Genomic DNA, 21254 nt, shown 5'->3' on the forward strand with positions numbered 1-21254 from the left:
CGATGCGTTTACTAATTTTCTTATCAAGTTTTGTTAATCATTTCCAGCCTAAGTAAAATGTTTGCTAGGTTCACTGCAAGGATCATTCTTTGGACCTTTCCTGTTCCTCAGATCTCATGTTCTCCAAAATCCATCTTTCAAAGATTCAGACTGCAGTTTTTTAAACTTCTCAGTATATTTATTTCAATCTCCTAAATCCATGTTTGCTCACTTTTTAATTCACTTCCCTCTTAAATCAACAGTTATAGTCTTTTTTCTTACCGAAGTTTTCCCCACTCATCAAAAGTATTATAAAATCATTTCAACAAAATGAGATTATTCATTTAAAATCCATTTTAAACTGTTAGTATCCAAGATTTTCTAACTGGTTCCACCTCGTAACACAACAGCTTTTAAAGCTTTTGTTGATATTCTTTACTTCAAGAGGATAATGTAGATTACATGGTCTTGCACACCATTGGCCCTTTAAACTTATTTTAGGGCCAAACTGGATTAAGATTTCATCTTTCAGAGGACCTAACTTTGTATATTGCAGGCAGAGACCAGCAGCACTAGAGAAAAGGCAGAAGAACAGTGTTCTAACAAAGAGGCAACTGAAGAGATGAAAAGCCCCAAAAAGTAATCCTTATTTCCAATATTGCTGGAAAAGTTAAAAACAAAGTTATAGAGTTCTGACTGCACAAAATGATAAAAAAACCCCAGTGCTACAATCAAACCTGAATTAAATTCAATTGGTATAAATTCAGGTCTCTGAGCAGGACACACACTCGAAACAGAAGCATGAGTATCATGCCAGAGTATGTGACACACTGAACTCATCTTCAGTTGAGGTCAGCTTCTAAAGTTCAGAAAAATATTACCGAAAACTCCCATAAAATCAATATAGACCGCTAATAGGTTATCTAGGACATATCTTCCACATTTCTTCAGGCAGTATGACATTTATTATTACATGCTTTTTTTTATGATACAGCTGAAAATGTCACAGGTATGAAAGACAAACAATCTTCTTTCTAAAGTGCACTAAGAAAAGAGCTGAACACCATGACTCAGACTCCAGGACTAGAAGGGAATCTTGACCCTTCAGTTACACATATTGCAATCAAAGGGTATGAAACTCTTCACAAAATAACCTCTAATTCTTTTCTACACAAATTCAAAATATCACTTATTCTATTAGCACATTTTAATTTAATCTGTTTTTACAATGACAGAATATCTGCTGTCCACCTGTAATGCTTAATTTTTTCACTTTTGCAGAAATCATAGGGTCCATTTATTAACAGCTTTAAAATGGCCTTCTGCAGCTCACCTTGAACTCTAGCTCACACATCCCAGTAGTGTGATACTACCATCACGAAAAAGAGATAAAGTATATTTTGCGTAAAAGAAGTACAAAGAAAATGAAAGCTTCTTCAACCTTTTTATCATCTGGTCAAAAAAAAGGACAGTGGTTTGGTGGCAGGGGAGAAAAAGAAACAAATATTTATTATCTGAAACTTGTTCAACTTCAATGATTTACCTTCCATTTCTGAAAATTACATATGAATTATTAACAGTATGCAGAGACAGAAAAATTACTTGAAAATGACTACCTGAAGGATACAACTTAATAGAAGGTATTTTCTAGCTGAAGACTAGCCTTGCAGTTATTTGAATGAAAGCTATTTTAGCACTGTGAAACTATGCTCCTGGGTAGATGCCCTTACAGATAAGCATGACTATTACCACTGCTCTGGCTTCTGCCCTTCATTACACAATTCTCCTCTTTTGATTAGAAGTATTTTCATTAAACTATGTGTCTTCTATTTAGTGCTTGGAAACATTCAACATGGCTGCCACACAAGAATTGCTTAGGAAAATGCTAAAAGCCTTTATCCACGTTTCCTAAGACTGAGTGCAGTGAAACTTTTCTGAATACTTCACACAGAAACAAATTTGATTCCAGTCAAAAAAAGCCACTATTTCTTGGAAATATCTGTCGCCAGACCTGATCCAGCTGTGCTGAGGGAGCCTGCCAAAACATCCGTAGAAGATCTGGGAGCTGCCGCCAAATCAAGAGACATAAACAAGAATGACTGCCAGGAACAGCACGGCAAGATATTCTACCCAGGGGAGAAGGCGCCAGCCTTACACTGATCAGACACATCAGTGCAGAAAACAACACAAAATTAAATCAACTGTTTCTAGAGACATGGCTCAGGAGTCCAGCTCTTTGGTTGAAATATGTTAAGACAGGAAGTGCGCTAGACTAGCCGAAATAGGACATGTACTTGAGAGAAACAGGACTACATTTCAGCTAGCTCCTGAAAATCCAGAGGCACCAGTGAAACTTACTGGTGGTGGAGCAAGTATTGATAAAGTCATAAAAAGTAATCCTCAACTCTGAACAGCCTCACACTGCAATCTACTGGATGCTGGCAAAACTACATCAAAACTCCTATTGAAAAATGCTAGCACTTAACTATGCACTAGCTCCTTCTAAGCTCCTTGCTACTTCACCTACTAAGACTCTTCAGCAGAAATAACCTGCCTTGCTATACGCACAGTAAGAAGATAACCTCACAATTACTGACATAAAGACTTAACATTAAACTAAATTTGCCAGAAAAACATGACCATCAGTAGTAAAACTTATTTTCTACCTTACCCACGCTAAAATGACATGACATGAAATAGAGAACATCAACAGTGGTCCCAAAGTTGTTAATTTACAGTAAAATTTGAAACTATTAGGTTGATAAAAGAAATGCAGAGCAGCCACTATAAATAACAGCTCATAGAAGCATGTACCTGCAAAAACAAATGTTTCTCATTTCTTTTACACGGTTTCCTGAGGGCATTATGAACATGGAGTACCCTGGCCCACAATTTCATATTCTGTTCTGTTACTCATAATTTATTTCGTCCAGCTGAGAAAGATCTGAAATACTACACACAGCCAGAGCTGAAATGAAGGAATACAGGAATGATTTCCTGCCCCCTCACAGCGCACCAACCTTCCCCAAACTTGATAGGAATGTCTTCCTCCTACCTTGGAGGATCTCATTTTCCAGCTCTAAGAACCCAATGGAAAATGCCAGCATCCTGATTACTGCCTGACCAGGCTGACAGCTGATTTAGGAAAATGCTGGGAAAGGGAGCAGTGCTTCCAAGCTCAGTATGTTGCCGTTCTTTGAAGTATCAAGCAAGAACACTTGCTGGGAGATAATTCCAGCAGAAATACAAGACTATTTCTTTAGAAACTGGCAAATAAAACTGCAGTTTAAAACTACAAACTCATAAATAGCTGTCTCCAGCACACACACCAGTCACAAGTATCACATCTGCTTACAGAACCACCCGTACTGGAACTGTCACACTGGATCAGATCAGCTGACTGTAGCCTACTGACCTGAGTAACCGAGGCTAATGCCACACACTGCAGAAAAACATGCAACATAAAAGATACTGGTGTCAAAACTGTAATAGGAAGCCACAAGTGTTTTTTCCTAATCCTGACAGGGACTGCTGCATTAAGTTTTAAATGTCATAATTTAGGTGGATTTTACACTCTAAAACTGACAGACATTTTCACCATCCATATGGAAGTTTGATTTTTGTTTTTTTAATGTTACAAAGTTTCTCTGATAGTACACAAAAATGTATTTACATTGTTTGATGATTTTAAATTGCTAACTTCTGTGGGTTATGAACATGGAGTGTTAGAGGTACTTTTACGTAATCAGGAATAGCTCCACCAGTTTTGAAATACAAGAAATCTTCACAGAATATATATATAACTTAGAGTATATTTTTAGCTGAACCAATGACACTAAGCTCTGTAATTATGCTTCAAATGTAAGCCTTTCCACAGCCATAAACTGCAAACTCCATTATGCATACATTTTGTATTTTTCTATGCTCTTTGATGTAATATTGGTACCATAATGAAGCCCAGGCAAAAAGAGTATCTACTTTAAGGATTCCTCCAAGAACTCCCCAAAGCAGAAGAAAATACACTGGAGTCCAGGGGCTACTGCTGGCCAGAACCCTGGCTGCATCCCCATGCTAGTGGATTAACTGGTTGCTACCAGAAAGCGACAAACTGGATGGTAGAAGACACATCTTGTGCTAAAATAGCCCATACAATACAGTAATGTAACTATTGGTGTCCTTTTAAAATTATCTACCAGTGATGTTCTATTCCTCATTTGCATATGTGTGTATTTTAAATCTTATTTCTACTAAACAAACTATTTCAGAGGCTTCTTTTATTGAAGAGAAACAGGAATTATCTAAGAGGAAAATGATAATGTAAGCAATGACTGCTTTGCAGCAGTACCATAAGTATACTCTTTATTCAAGAATTTTAAAAGACATTTCACTAATTAAAAGAATGTAAACTAAACTTGGCCTGAAATAAATCGGTTGAATGGAGAGATTTCTGAATTTCTGCTTGCCTCAGGTTAGAAAGGTTAGAATAACAGGAAAGTATACATAAGAATAAAATGGCAAACTCAGGACTTGTACTAAAATGTCCATGAACAAAGAAACAGACATTGATTAACTGGTAAACATAAACACTTTTGCAATCACACAATTAACCTCCAGAAGATATTCTTGTATAGTCTCTCATACTGAAAAGGCTAAAAACTTAGCAAGATTAAAAACTAGTAATTATTAGACTGAAGACAGTTATTCAAGATTTCACTTGACACGTATTAATAAACAAAGTTATTACGCTGAACAAAATGAAAATACACTTTAATTCTGGAGTATAATCTATACAGTTCAGTGGAATTTTACCAAGGGAAAGCATTCATTATTGATCAGCTATGGGTTTTGTTAGCATGTTTTTCAAGTCATACTGTTTTAGCTGTTGCTCTCATCATAATGCAGACATTTAGACTAGTGGTTTTATTTAGTACAGTAAAATTCGTCAATAGAACTGAGTAGAGACAGAAAAAACATTGCTTGGTTTTGTCAAATACAAAGGCAAAAATAAAATTTCTGCCTTCAGCATTTCTTCATCACATACTCATCACAAAAGTAGCATACCTTTCCTGTTTGAGCGCATATTCCAGCATTTTGATTCTTCGCACTAGATCCTTCTTCAGATTTTCTTGTCCTTTCCTTTCACCTTGAAGAAAGGCGATCTGGGCCTGCAAAAGCAAGTGTTCAATTTAGAATCCGATTGCTCAAAATTATTCAGCTTAGCTCTTAAGTGTGTGTGTGTCTTCCAAAGTTAATTTAATATTCATTTGTAGAGTTCAAAAGGCGTTGGCTTACTATGCTTCATAAACATTAAACACTTACAAAAACCACTGCAGAGATAAGCCTTCTAAACAGCATGCTCACTACAGATCAAAAAAAAAAAAAGATAAGAAATAAAGCAATTTTGGTTTGTTTGACAGGGTTTGTTTTCTCTCTTGGATATGGATAAACATTCAATAAAGGATAAGGAATGGATAAAATAAGCATACAAAAAGCCTTCAGCAGAAAAAAGTATTCACCAACAATAAGCAAGAGAAGATGATAAAGTATTTTTCTCACCAACTGAAGTAGTGTATAATTAGGGTATAATTCTATAGATACATGTCAGATACATGACACTAGTAAAAAAAACCTGATGTAAACCATGTTCAGCTAAAATAAGAACAAAAAAATCAACCAACCCCTCTTTGTAATACAGGGTTAAGTGTTAATTATGATACTTACTAAAATAGGTTAAGGAAAGGTCTCCAGAAATACTGTAATTAAGAGAGGAAGAAAAAGGAAAACAGGGAAAGGTATTTCGGTGAGGGAGACAAGAAGAGAAATGGTACACAAGTAAATAAAAGTGACGTAGAAAATAGACAGCTAACCTCTATCAACTTCCAGCACAAGTATTTAGTTGCCTGTGAAAAATCTCCTTTAAATAGATAATTATGACAAACACAAGATATTAATTCCTAATCACAAAGGAAGAACTGGTTTTCTACCTAATGCTCAAATCAAGAGGCAAGTTCTTATGCTTGCTCAACTCACACATACACTTTGAGGCAAAAATACTTGCAGGCAGTCACCACTTCATGCCTCAGCCTCACCTGCCATTTCCAGGATCAGAAGCTTTCTGCACCTCTACAGCCAAGTCACCAGGCACCTCATCTGTGTCTTGAGAAGCACAGACAGGATAAATGGCAACTGGTCTACGCCATCAGCTGTTGAGTATGACAACCTATAACCCTTGCATTTAAATAAATGCTCAGGAAAGTGGGATTAAAAATGAGCAGGAATATCCTATCTTCACCTGTTACAACCTTGCAAGCAGTCCCCATATATTTCAGTTAAGGGAGATAGCTGCTTCCAAAGAATCTGACTGCAGATTTTTACCCCAAGGTGAGAAAAAACAGAGTCTCTAAATGTCATTTTCTCTCCAACAACTATAAAGGGAAGGCACACAACTAACTCAGTTGAATTTTGGTGACCAGGAAAGATGAATCTTACACCAAGAGCCCATTTGTTGGTGGCCAGCAATAGCAGTTGCTCTAAAATATCACACCAGCTGACATAATTTTATTGCTCAAGTACAGTCAGTAAATAGCTTGACAGACACCTGAAGGATCCTTAACTGCCAGTCACCAACTAGATCAGCCAGTTTATGACAAGAGAAAAACACTGGCTGCTCTCCAACTAAGTCACTCTTCTCCTTCAACAGGGGAAATACATTAGAATTCCAGAAAAAAGAAGTCAGCTGAATCAAAAGAAAGATCTCTCACTCTGGAATCAACTACAATTGAATTCTAATGTCAATTTTATGCTCAGGTTTAAAGAAAGGCACAGGAGAAATAAATGCTGATGCTGGAGTCAGCATTTCCTACCCTAAGGAATGTAACAGCGAGAAGCATCCCAGCTCAACAAGGTCAGCATCCCTCCCAAGAGGAGCATCTCAGGCACACGTAACTTAGTTTGCAGTAACTGTACAGACACACAGATTCTCCCTCCCTATCTCCACACAGGCCCAGCAGAACTGACACATGCTCTTCCCGTCAAAAGGGAGAGAACATCAAAACATACTTTTAAAAACAGAAATCATGGCGTAAATATGTATTTGGCTGGAATGAAAAAGATCATCCAATGCCATCAGGACACAAGCTGAAGTGATCTATTATGTGACCTGCTGTCTGCAAGCAATTTCTAGCCAAGAATGAACTGACTGAACACACTGGAATGAAGCATTTTTACTCAGAAGGCTGGCAAACAACGCAGCTCACACACTGCTACACTACAAAGGTCAAAGCAGCATTTCTGTTCTAACAGTTGAGGCTAAAGTCATCTTCCACTGGTAGCAGCCTAAACTAAATTAAAAAATGCAACTTCTCAGTAGTTTTAACAGTCTTCCTTTTGTAAGACAGAGAGACATAAATGGATATGATTGAGAATTACCATATGACATCTCTTTCATGTGGACATCTTTTGTTGTCAGTAATACCTCCATACTCTTTATGATGTCTTAGAACTTTTCTTTTTCCTGGATTTTCAAGAAGTACTTGTGTTTCTTACTTAAAATACACACAGCAACAACAGATGAATCTCCAGCCCTACACAAGCTTATTGCTAGGATCCTTCAAGGTTAATAAATATATAATTTACAGATAGGAACTTTTACTGGTACTTCCAGAAACTGAGAATAATTTTGCTCTCTCCTTGGAGGCTGCATGGTTTCTAGCATAGTTTGTTCATGCTTTTCTTCAGAGCAGCATCCTTATGCCTAATACTCACTGTTTTTGAAGAATTCTGGCTCTGGAAATGAGAATACTTACATTTGGTCATTTTTATAACTTAGAGAAATATTCCCTTTTTTTTCCACAAGATGTTAGCAACCCTTATCCCTCATTTGTACATGTACTGAGTAATTACAATTACATCAGCCTCCACGGACAATAAAAATCAGTTATACATGCAAGCTTAAATGTTACTTGAGAAATTCTCAATGCCGATATTCAGATTTGCTTATATGGCACGGAAGGACAGTATTAAAATAATAACTGAAATTTTATATTAACAATAATGTACTAACAGTTCAAATGTTTTAAGCAGATTTCATTCTTTAAATTTTCATTCTTTTGGCAATTCACCAAAAATATGCAAAGGAATCTAAATGTTCATACCATAAAATAAACACTTTGCAGATAAATGCAAACTGAATAAACAAATACAATGAGTTGAAATATCTAAAATGACAAATTATAACAAGTAGCAGTATTTTTGCAGTCTCTAGAACAATGCAGTGGCAACTGTAGGATCACTATTTCCAATTAAAATACATGGACAATATCTGTCTAAATGTCTGTGCAAAAATTTAATGTGCAGGAGGTCAGGGTTGAAACATGATGAAAATTGTAACTAAACTGCACAACTACAGTTTTCTCATATTTCAGGCATAAATGACAGAATTTTACCAATAGACTGAGACACCACAGGTGACTTCCCATGGCTTCCCAGCTTTAAGCCAAGTCATATCTGGAGTCTGAGCTACACCTGAGGAAGAAGAGGAGCAAAAGAGATTCCCTTCCGCTTTGAGTAATCTGCAACACTGCTCTACACTTGTGTTTTGGCCGCTCCTGGGAAAGTTTGCCAAAAATTTCAAGAATTCGCAAATATTCCCAACAAACAGGTTCTGTGACAACTGACCTTCTAGGTAATAAGGTTAAAATGCATCAAGTTGTAAGCCAGTCTTTGCAAACCTCAAAATTGCCTATGGGGATCCCGCAAAACCTCGTATTGTTCCTTGCCTTACGGGTGGGACTCGTCATCTCCATAAAGCACCCAGCCCCGCTGGCTCCACGGCAAGAATCAAGGCAGGATCCGCCTCGAGTTTATTCCAGGCTAAGTGCTACAAGTTACTGTATTGCAACTCAACTGTGACATTAAGATCAAGAGAGAAGGAGAAAACAAAACCAACAAAAAAGCCAAAATCGAACCAAACAAAAATAGCCACCACAAAACCAGAGAACACTGGAAAAAGACATGCCTGGAACCGTCTATTTCAGCTGCAATTGTTGAGTCCGGGTTGTTTTTTTTTTTCCACTTCATCTCACAGAATTTTTTTGTATGACCAACTGCAACATAACCTAAAAGTGTCATACACACCCAGTCTACATTACAGCACTGTAGCTACCTTAACTAGTCCACTTCTTTATTAAGAGGTTTTAAAAATAACATTCATTCTTACATTAAAAAAATTTTCAAAGACAACAACACTACTGTTCTACAAAATTCCCCAAAGGACTCTAATGTCACCTTACTTTGAAGCAGACAAAAAGGTGATACAATGTTTGAGGTAGCACTGGGCTAGAAACAATTCTTTCTGTAAATGTTGTTGACTTCCTAATACCGGCTTAGCAGCCATAACAGCATAATTAAATCATGAAATCACATCTTAGTAAGTCCAGATTTTACCAATGTTTAAAATGTACACTGAAATTTATAATTCCATGAATCAGCAACAAGCATGTTTAAAATATATTATATTTAGACATCTTTTTAGGCTTATACCTTGACACTACCTAACAGCAGGAGATAAAAAATTCTCCTCTTTAACAGGAAATTTTAAAAAATAAACATACTATGACTGCTAAACAACTGGTGCACATTTAGTATCAACTTCTATCAATTTCTTTTTTACAGGTATTTTAAGTTAAAAGGCAATTTATTTTTTTTAATTCATAAGACTCAAAAATTATAAAAAGCCTTTCTATTTTTCTCTAAAATATCTATCATAATATTTTAAAGTAAACCTCACTTCAAATTTATGGGCATTCAAAGGTCAACAGACATCATTTGACAAAGAGCTACTAAGACACACAATTCTCTACATAATACTTCCATAATTCAGCAACCAGGTCTTCAGAGGTTGAGAGAAAGAGGACAAAAGGGTGGGGGGGAAACTGCAGGGAAAGTATTGCAAAAAATATGCAGATAGCTAAAAGAACTAAATACATTATAGAGATGAATCAATCTGGAACAGTTGTGCTAACCGGTCTACCAAGATCTGCCAGAAGGATTCTGCAGGCTGCCAGGGTACTCAGTATTTTAGATTATAGCTGGCTCACTGAAGCACTATATATTTAAGTATATTTGTAAATAAGTGTAGGCATGCCCCAGGGGTGAGAAGAGAGGAAAGGGGGAAGGGAAATATCAATGGTCTAGTACAAGTAGGGAACAATTTTAAGAGGCACCATACTTCACATCACTACGCACACCTACTCGCACTCTGTGCCAAGAGAGGCTGGGAAGCTTTTGTAATTCCTGCAGCCACTTAAGATAACAAAACTCAAGTGGGGCCACAGGCTGAAACGACTGGCAGGCACCAAGGCATATTTAACTTCACCTTCACACAGAAGGTACTTCATCCCATTTATCCCTCACATGCTCTCACTGGATGATAGCACCTCATGAGACCAATGCAGAGCACAATCTGCTACTGACACCTTATTTTTGTTGGACTTTTCAGAGATGTCCTAAAACTAGCATCAGATACAAACCCAGAAAAAACATCTAAAAGAAATCAAAGATTTAGTTTACAGTAAAAAAACTATGGATGAAAATGCCATTTTCTTACGTTCTTTGTCTTTTTCAAACAATGTTTTCAAAGAGAAAACACTGTTTGAAGAACAAATTCAGTAAGACTGAAAAACTCCTAATAAATGATCCAGAATTTATTCACAATTTATACCTGGCAATACCTTGATTACTCTAAGGTAGGCATCTCAAAAACAGGAAGACTTGTTTTTCTGCAGTTTGAAGTGTTTGACTACATAGATCTCTGTTCAGATAGCCAGTCCTTCTTTTATCCTCTCTTCAGTGCTGCCTTTCAGTGTTCTAGCAAGTTTAAGCATCAAAACAGTTGCCAAGCAATGTATAGTCAGCTTATTTAATCATTCTTCATAAGCAAAAATTTTGTCACCAGTCATTTCTGTGGTACACGTACTTAAGCGGTGAACATTAACTTTTTTTTCGACCCAAGAGCACATGCCACATACACCAACACAAGCACAAAGAGAGTGCAGCTTTTAATTCTATTATGTAATTCTATAAGCAACACTGCAATGGCATGTCACAAAATAATCACATATTATGAGCTGGAGTCTAAATTGCAAATGCTCAAATTCCTTTCCACTTGCTGTACAAGAAGGGCAGAAATGCAGCGACAGCAGTCAGCAGCAGGACTGATAAACAGACTCATGGCCCACATTTGAACAGACAATGGGAGTTCACAGGCTCAATGAATCACTTGGGCTATGGCAAGACAAGGGAGAAAAAATCTGGGGGAGATTTTTAGATTTGGCTTCAGTAACAGAAAGAGGAGTGAACCAGACTTGACCACACAAGCATTTGCAGAGGCAATTGGCACACTCCAGTTCCTCACTCCTACATCCACGATCAGCTACTCCTTGTATTCAGGCATGCATGACCACTCTGAACTGACTTGGGCATCAAGTGAAACAAATAAAAGATAAGTGATTTTGTTCTTACCTCCTGTTTACAAGCTAGGATACGAATATCATGCATGCCATTTTTGCTCCAATGCTTTTGCAATCCTGCCCTATGTGACTGCACTAAAGGGAAACATATTCCTGGCTAAGACCAGAAAAAATGCAGTCTTTCCTCACTGCAATCCTTAATTTAACTTCTTTATCACTGGGTTATTTTCAAAAACACTCAATAGTAGTGAGCATATAGCGAACTTTTTTCAAATAGGAAAAGAACATCTGGATGAGTTCATCTACAGGCCCACACAGAACAGGTCACTCAGATAAAATGAACTTTTGTTTTCACATTTCAGAGTATTTTTATTTCTAGTTTATTGTCTGCAAAGCTTGGATTCTGAGCACTCTGAAATTATTCCAAAGAACTTTTTCAGGTATCCAAGCATTTCTCAGCATTTAAAACTAAAACATAAGGATCCCTCATCTACTTCAGTTTTTGCCACTTTTAAACTAAGAAATGTAGAAATGAGGACCTGACAAGGCTCACCAGCCTTGTTAAGCCAAATACATGAGTAGGTTACTGACCAATACTTACTTTCTCAGAAAACTGTTTACTGATAACAGTTTTAGTTACAGCTTGGTATTTGTACTGTCTTATTTCTTTTAGCATTAAATTAAGATGAACCAAAAGTCTCAGGCAATTCACGTGGTCTTCCTTGGGGAATTTTACACAGACCATTCTAAAATTAGCAAATAAAGTTTCTGTGTCTACTGAAACGGCAATAAAGGCCAAGTTATATTTGCAACTTGTTGTTCAAACAGTGCCAAGTTACTTATCTCTGATGCAATAAAATTGCCATAAACCAAGACCCTCAAAAGAAAAAGAAGGGCTACATTTTAAGTAGGACAGATATACAAAGTTAATTAAAAATGTTCACCAATAAAGACACTTAGGATGTTTCACCATATGCTAACCTGACGCTGAAAACCAAAGTTTTCCACCTAGAACACAGTAATCTATTCCGGTTTTGCTCAACCAAGAAAAACAGAAAAATGCCTTTTTCTTTTTGCAAGTATAACTTTCCATGAGAGGAGTCTGAAAGGTTTAAAGACCACTTGGAGACAATGTAACTTTATAAAACCCTCTCAGTTCATACTACATCAATATTTACAGCATCATTTTCCTAAAGGATTTAGGCTATTTAAGAAACACATTTTCATTGCACTTAAACTAAATTACAGGTTTGACAGATATGAGAAGAACTGAAATATCTGATGCTAGGAAATGATCAGATCAATTATGCAAAAAAAAAAAAAAAAATCCAACTATAAAAACCAGATGCACACCAGCAAAAACATTGTCTCATCAGTTTGTACTTGCATTCTACATCTACAAACATCTGAATTTCTGAAAATCACTGAACATTTACTCCCACTGGTCCTCCTCACTTAAGTAAAAGAAGCCATGACAGCATATCAATGATTATATTGGAAATAGCTGGCAAACATGCATATAAGCAGAGAAAAATACAGTTTGCTTCACATGAATCTGTAAAATATAAAGTTCGCAAAAAAAACCTTGTGAAAGAGAGGCTATCTGGTAGTCGCCAAGGCCCATTTAGCATCATTTTTCCCAAATAAACACACCTCAGTATTGTGTTCACGGCTTGTTTTCTTCTGCCTTTCTTTTGATTTATCTGATATATATAAAACAATAAAGTTGAAATTATTGCTTTTCTGCAGTGGAGATGTGTGTAACATTAATCACTGGTAGTTCTTTTGTACTATCTGCCTTATGAGAAAAAATATTTCATAGAAGACTTTTACAGCACTTCTGCCAATTCATCTTTCACTGAGAATCTCAGAAATTTGACCTAAATCATCATACTTAAAAATCTTATATAAAACTTCTTCAAATTTATTTATCTTCCATTTTATTGGTCAAACTGTATCTTTAGGACTTTTCCATTAACTTAATAACTGATTTCAGCAACTCACTGCTCATTACTTTTTCTCTGAATGTTTTCAGATTATCCAGCTATCAGAACAACTTCTAACTAGAAATTTAATCCAACAAGAAGACCGTTATCTAAAAGCCAACAAACTGTAAATATCAACAATTTCTGAATCAAGTAACAAATGTCCTAAACCACACTATAAATAGTCACAGCCATCTGTCTGATTTGCCCCTTCTCCTCATTACTTTAACTTGTCTATCTCCAAGGACACAATCTTACCACGTAGCAGGCCTGGTTTCATCGCCTGCCTCTTGCAGGAGAAAAGCAGCAGCAAGGGGCAAGATCCCCATCCCTGATCCGCCCCCCCCACAGAGAACTAACATTACTAAATCTGACTTCCATACCCATCTCAAGTTCTTAGCTATTACTTCCATTACATTCCTTCTATTACAGCTGTTTGCTATCATTTAACCACATTTTATCTCATTTCATTATCTCTCCCTATCATTTGGGTGGTGTTTTCTTGTTCTTTTGGCACTGTCTTACAAGGACTATTTTTAACAAAGCTGTAGAAACACAAGCACATTGTATCCACCCATTCTCCCTAATTTCCTTGCAAACCTTTTCAAAGGAAAGTTTACCCAGGAAAAATAATTTTCATGTAATGCTATCAGGTCGCACCACTTGTATGGAGTCTACTACTCCAAAGAAACAAGTTACTAGTTAGAGGAAATGAAAACTTCAGCAGTGAAGAGGACAAAAGTTAGAAAATTCCTTAGCAGGATAGGGGGTTGTCCATAAACATAGTTACAGCATAGCAGTTTGTTGCAATTTAGACCATTTGTGAAATGAGGAGAAATGCCAATATCTGCAAATCTGTACTTTTGCCAGAAAAATGTTTGTCACAAGCAAAACTTTCCACAGCAACATATGCATTGCTTGCAAAGACAACATTTGTAGCCAAAAGAAAAGCCACACACACACACACCTTCCAAGCTCATCCAGCCTTGTTGCTTGCTGGGTCAAGGATGTGCATTGGCAGCTCTCAGCTCTGCAGGGTCCCAGTCCCCGGGGCAGAGTCCCCATTGCTCCCCCAGGGGTGACGGATTGCTAATTAAAAGGGAAATAACATCCAAAAGAGACAGTCACTCCCAACCAGTCAGAAGACCCATGGTTAGGGCAAGACACCAGAGTGGGAGGTAGTTCAACCCCTGCTTGCCTCAAGCAAAAATATGGATTTCAATGCCCTGCACATGCATTTGATCAAACCCTTTGCTATTTTTGGATGGGCTTGTCCAACGTACAATGACAACTCTGAACTGTCTCTGTGTCAGTCCAGAAAAATGCAGAATGAAAAAACCTGAAGTTTAAAACTTGTAGAACAGGAAATCCTGTCTTGTCAACTATCCCAAGCAGCTGCTAGAAGAATCTAAGAAAAGGAAAATCACTAATTTCTGAAAAGATATGAAAATAGATTATAATGCCATAAAGCACTGTTTGTGAATACTTAAATGAGGATTAATAACATTAGTATTCATCCTAGTTAATTACTTCACAGGGCATCACGAAAGTCTATTCTTAGGATAATTTTCCAATCTGCAGATGTCAAAGTAGTGTAAAGAGAAAGCAAGCATTAAAAGTTAAATATGTACTCAGCAGATAAGCATCTAGGGGAACCCCATATTAATCTGTTTTCATTCTTATTTGATATACACAGCTTACTAATGATGCTTACATAGATATAAATACAGAAGTCCTCTTTTGCCTTGAATGAGGAAGATTATATAATAGAGGCAACAATAATTTCAAAAGGTTCAAGAAAAATAATTAGAAAATCAGAATAAACATGAGTATTTGCCAGGGAAAGCAAAATACAGGCACTGATAGGGAGAAAAACCTTGGGAAGGCAGTACTAGACCAGTAACTAAGAACAGATTAAACTGCCCAGCTTGCTAACTCACATATGTTACGAGCTTGGGTGTGTGTCCCTTGAACAAGCACCACAGAACACAACAGGAAGGTATTCTACTTGTCCATCACACTTAGTTCCACACAGTTAATTAGAAGGATAAGAAAAAGAGAAAATAAAAAGAAGCCCAGAGAGGAAGAAAAGGAAGTCAGGAAATCACAATGGGACCGACCTACAAGGTGTTTTTGGAGAGAGGGTAGAGTGGAACTAACCAACAACTACAGAGCAGAAGCCAAGCACAGTAATACTGTGGCATAAGGTATCTATCCCAAGTATTTCAATACCATGGCAAGTAAGGAACCAGAGATAAAAGAAGTCTACCTCTTAGAAACTAGATGAATTGCAGGAAAAAATTATGGCATACTAAGACCACCACACTAAGTAGGTCCTTTGCCCCACAGCCTCCCAAGACTGGATGGATAATCTAGCACTGGAATTTGCATTGGATAAAAGTACAATGAGAAGCACTGCATCTTTATCTCTGGAGAGAAACTGTCCGACCTCAAATTTCCATTATGCTGTTAAATATTTCCAAATATACAGGCCAACAAAAGGCTTCAGAAGGAGCACAGACCAGGCCTTTAATTAACACTGCTCATGCTTCAGGTGCACAATTTCTAAAAGCCACCTCATAGCTGCTGAACCCTTACCACAAACCTCTCAGAGGAATCCAAGAACATTCATCTGCAAATGGTCACAGCAGACGTTAACGCCTGATGTCTGTAGAGATAGCCAAGAATTTTGCACCTTCCTGAACATGACTCTGCAGCAGATAAATGCTGTTACAGCTCATGGCAATGCCAGCCACAGCTAATTATAACTTTATTGAGATGTTTTGGCAAGAGTCAAAGGCATTCAAGCAAACAACTTGTGATGGGGTTATCTGCCACTGATAATACATGACTTCTGCAAATAGTCTAAATGCTCAATTTCTTTCCTCCTCTCTCATCCGTAACACCAAGCTTTTGAGGGATACCTGGGAGAGGAGGAGGGAAGTCATGCTGCTGAAGGATGTGATAAATATGCAAAGTGTTATTACTTTTAATACACTGACAAAATTTCCTAGGTCCTGCAAAACAGATTTTTTTCTCCAAAGCAATATTTGATATCTGAATCAGCTATGAATATATGTCAAGATATTTATGGGCCTCCACTGGATATATGACACATGAGGTTATTCCTATACATAGCTAGCTAGTAACTTTCTACACAGTATTTACTAGATGTAGTGAATAGAAATATCATTCAGTTACTAACCAATTTCTCACTGAATCAGGGAAGTTAAAATAAAAATTACTCTCTTGTTCTCGTGACCACTTCCTTTAAATTCCTACAAGGGAACTCTCATTAAAGAACGTCACACCTACCACTCTTCTCAGAGTGGTTGTTTGATGTATGTAGAAAGTAAAATTTAAAAGATGAAAAAACCAACCCAATAACCAAAAAAACAGAGAAGTGGTTTGCATTACTACACAGACTCAAGACTCTCTTGACAAAGACTTTCAAGGAAAGCCATAGAAAGAAGAGATGGACAGGAAGAAAGAGACAAAGGAAGGAGACTTAAAAAAGAAACCCATAGACACTTTTCAGTCTCAAACATGGCCAAATGAAAACCAAACAGTGGGCTGGTAGCAACATGGCCAGCGTTAAGGTTTAACACAGGAATTTTCTTGTAAACAACACCAAAGAGGAACGAAGGTTGCATTATCGACTGTTATTGGAGTTAATGCAACGTGCCCATCACTGAAGTATCTGACAGCAATGGCTCTAGGCCAGGAGCTCACAAGTTCTTTTAACCACAAGATCACTATCAGTCCTTTCATGCATTAATGAGCGTATCAACCCCACTGCTTTTCAAACGAAAACACTACATAACGCGCCCCATAGTACCGAAGGGGATCCAGCCGGTCCCGCGGGCCTGGCCCTGTGCGGGCGGGGCGGCACCGGGGCCGGGGACAGCCGCGGCACAAGGGGGGCGCGCAGCTCGCCGGGGGCAGATTGTGACAGGGGTTATGAAACTGGTGACAAGTTGGGGCGGCCGACCCCGAAGGGCATCCGGAAAACCCCGGGAGCAGGCGAGAGCGGCACAGCGCGCAGGGGCCGCTCCCCGCCGAGCAGGGCCCGCTCCCCTCCGGGCCGGCTGCCACGTCCCACCCCCGGCCCGGCCGCGGCGGGGGGCGGCCGCCCTCGGGGGCAGCGGAATAGCCCGGCCGGCCGCTCCCTCCCGGGGAAGACGACAAGCCGCGACAGCGCCCAGGGCGGCCGCTCCCCTCCAGCTGGGTAGAGCCGGGGGACACGGAGGGGGAGCGGCCGCCGGAGCCGGGGCTGTGGGGGAGTAGAAGGTCGCGGGTGTTACCTGCAGCTCCGCCCGCTCCGCCTCCCACTCGGCGCGCTCCGCCTCGAAGCGGCCCCACTCGTGCTGCAGGAAATGCAGGATGCCCGGCACGCTGTACTGAGCCCGGGACGCCGAGAGCGGCGCGGCGGCTCCGGAGGCTGAGACTCCCCCTCCTCCGCCGCCTCCTGCTGCCGCCGCCGCGGCCGCCGCTGCCGCCGCCTCGCCCGGCTCCAGCCCCGGCCCGCCCGCCGGCGGCGGCAGCAGGAGGGCGTTGTTATTGTTATTGTTGCTGAAGAAGACACCGGGCCCCGCTTGCTCGTCCATGGCCGGGCCGGGTCCGCCTGGCTCGCCGCCGCCGCTCCCGCCGCGTCCCGGCAGCAGCAGCAGCAGCAACAACCTGGGCGCGTCCCGCCCGCCGTCACCGCCTGACAGCCGCCCCCGCCCGCCGCTACGGTGGCCTGGCAGGGACAGTGCCGGGGAGCGATTCGCCCCGCCGCCCCGCGCGGCATCCTGGGAATTGTAGTTCCGCTGGGCGGCGGGGAGGATTCTTCGATCGCCGCCCTCTTCCCGCGCCGTCCGTAATCCCAGGGATGGCGTTCGGACGGCTGAGCCTCAGCGCTGGGACGTGCGGTCCGGTCGGCTGGGCGGGGGCGCCGGCGGGAGGGGCCAGGCAGGGGCAGTCCCTGCAGCGGGAGCACAGGTTAATGGTCACCTCTAGCTCCGAGCGGGATTGACACGGCTTGACCGCAGCCCACCCCAGGAACTCGGGAAGGGCAGGGGTCTCGCATCAGTCCCACGTGCTCCCATCGGGCCCTGCCCTGGCAGCTCCGGCTTTTCTGCTTCCTCCCCGTTCTGAGCAGCGCTCGGCCTCTCATTGCCAAAAGCTGGAAACCCTGCCCAAGGCTACGGGGGTTTCTTGAACATCCTTTGCAATGCTGGGAAGGAGAGCGACTCTACATTTTTCAGGAAGTGCTACACTGCGCGGTCCGCGAGGAAAGGGAAAACAGGAGCCTGGGGGATTGGGGGCGGAAGATGTCGGCAGCACTGCCCTCTCCCCACGGCACCAGGGGACGAAGCTGGGCTCCCTTCCCACGCCATGCGCGCCCTAGCAGCAGAGCCAGGCTGAAGGCAGACAAGGCGCCGCTCCATCGGGCTGTGCCGAGGGCCAGCACCGTGTAAGAGATTCTGTGTGCCACCACGGCGGTGCCATGGGGCTCCTGAGGGCGATGGCCGCGGTGGCCCCGCTTGTGCCGCTTGCGCCCTTCGCCGTGGGCCGGGCGCACCGGGCGCGGCCCCGGCGCACCGGGAGCGGCCCCGCTGCCCTCTCCAGCCGCGGTTCCTGTTTCGGTGTGGCTGCTCCGAAACCGCAGCCTCCTGCCTCGTAACCCTGCCCGCGGAGTGGGAGCTGTGGCTGCTGTAGCCGCCTGCCTCGTAACCCTGCCCGAGGAGTGGGAGCTGCGGCTGCTGGACCATCTCTGGGAAAGAGCACTAAGGAAGCTGACTTAGAGCACCAGGAGAGCAGCGGGGAACGGGGACGACAACACGGGACAGGGAGCGTGACCTGGGGGACCTCGGAAAGGAACCTGCGTAGAACAAGGCTCACGCAGAAGGGAAGGAAACAGCAGAGAGATGAAAGATGTGAAGGGGAAGCAGAGCAAACAGTTTCATTAAAAAGCACATTTAAAAGGCTATTGACAAAGAAAAAGATGAAAAGGACAGTGACAAACAACAATCAGCACTACGGCCATTTCAAGTTACTTCAGTTTTTTTAATCAAATGGAATTTGATGCCAAAATATTGTGTAAAACCACATGATAATAACTTTAGTATCAGGAGCAAGCAGAGAAGCGAACAAGGACTAAACTGGGGAAGGATGTATACAAACGAGAGTTGTGCATGTTGCAGACAGCCACACAAAATACAAAGAAAAACCTCTCCCTTCTCTATCCCTCTACATCTATCTAGTGCCGTTTTCTCTTCTGCTAACTTTTTTCTATTGTTCTACTGACTTCTTAGTTATGCTTGATTGCTACACTTCCCTCCCCCCTTCCGAATTTTCAGGCATTTTGTCAACTAGAGTCTAACCAAAACTTAAAAGTGCTGAGATAAAACTTAAGGCAAACAAAACATGATTATAGACAAAATCTTTCCAAGAAGTCATTAATTCCTAGACTACCTGGTGGAGGGGAAGGAATCTAAAACAGGTTACAAACTTGTTTTCTCTTTTACTTGCAAAATGTTTGTGTTAATTTTGAACTGGAAGAGTCCTTAATACTTTCAAATGTTAAACTGGTTCAGAACCTCTAAGCAAAATAGATTTTTAATGCTGGACAGACTTATTAGAAAGGGATGTATTTAAATCAATTTAATTCCCACTACCTATAGTAAGATGAAAAAATTAGTGAAGTTACTTTCCTCCTCATGTACAGCACATTGTTTTTACTTCTGCATATATCTTTACTCCTGCAGAACAATGGAACAAGGCTTGATTACTATCTTTACAAAAAAAAATTGAAATTAGAGTATGCACCACTTGCTGTGTCCTCACTTTAGTACTAAAACATTCACTGTGAAAAAAAGCATTTCTGATTTTATGTTAAATATTTTGCACACAGCCAACTTACCATAGGGCAAAAGAGCATTATCTTGAACATTTTGCATAGGTACTCAAAGGGATATTAGGTAAGGTCTTAGAGGAAAATAGAAAGCCTAGAGGGAAGTATCTATGCAAAAATAGTGATCTACAAATATTTTAAGCAGATATTAGTCATATTCAATTATATTTACTATCCCTTTGTTATATTTGAAGTTGAAGCATCTGAAATATGCAGTTTTTACAGAGTATACAGAGAAACATCAGAGATGAAATTCAGCAGGCCTAGTAGAGACCTCTGGTTATGTTACTTCTCTCTATAAAGCAAAATGTATAGAAAGATCCCTATAAAAGCCCATAAATTCAACAGCTGTGTCAAAAAATTCATATAAGTCAGTCTTATATACACAAGAAAATACATGGTTCCACACTTCTGCCAATAGGAAGGGTGAGGCCTGGCAGCAGACAGACACTGCGAGTCCCTGGCTGTGCATGCAAGGTGAGCACAGCACATGAGCTAAAAGCCCCAAAATCTGCACATCAGACTCACTCAGATGGGAAGGAAGCCACATGCTTTTGAAAAAAGCCTGGCAGGGAAAGGGAAAACTGGAGGAGCCTGGCTCCCACCTGTGTTCTGCCCCCTGAGTCAGTACAGTGCAAAGTGCTCCAGTACCTCAGCTTGCAAACTTGATCAAGGACTACAGGTATGATGTATCAGAAAATAAAATCTAGCAGGAAGGTTAAATACCTATGAGTCTGGACAAAGGGCAGAGCACTGACTCACCACATATTCAACCAGTTGCTGGCAGAACAGGAAGACTGCAAACACAAAACACCTTACAAGGGCCAAGATCTACACCTACAAAAATGCAGATAGAAGGCAGTTCTCTTTAAAAACTCAGTTTCCAGTGCATTCTTTAAAATTTATATTCGAAGAGATAGGGGA

At 40.5% G+C, this 21254-nt stretch overlaps 1 protein-coding gene across 1 annotated transcript in view; it reads right to left on the minus strand.

The window, feature by feature from the left end:
* Positions 1 to 18224, minus strand: part of STRN (striatin) — a 69248-nt gene extending 51024 nt beyond the window's left edge. Inside the window, 3 exon segments of the mRNA XM_066546642.1 lie at positions 5041 to 5144; positions 17737 to 18071; positions 18074 to 18224. Coding sequence (XP_066402739.1) covers positions 5041 to 5144; positions 17737 to 18071; positions 18074 to 18224 — 590 coding nt within the window.
* Between the last annotated feature and the right edge of the window lie 3030 nt (positions 18225 to 21254).

Source organism: Molothrus aeneus, chromosome 3, assembly GCF_037042795.1.
Source record: "Molothrus aeneus isolate 106 chromosome 3, BPBGC_Maene_1.0, whole genome shotgun sequence".
NCBI lineage: Eukaryota > Metazoa > Chordata > Aves > Passeriformes > Icteridae > Molothrus > Molothrus aeneus.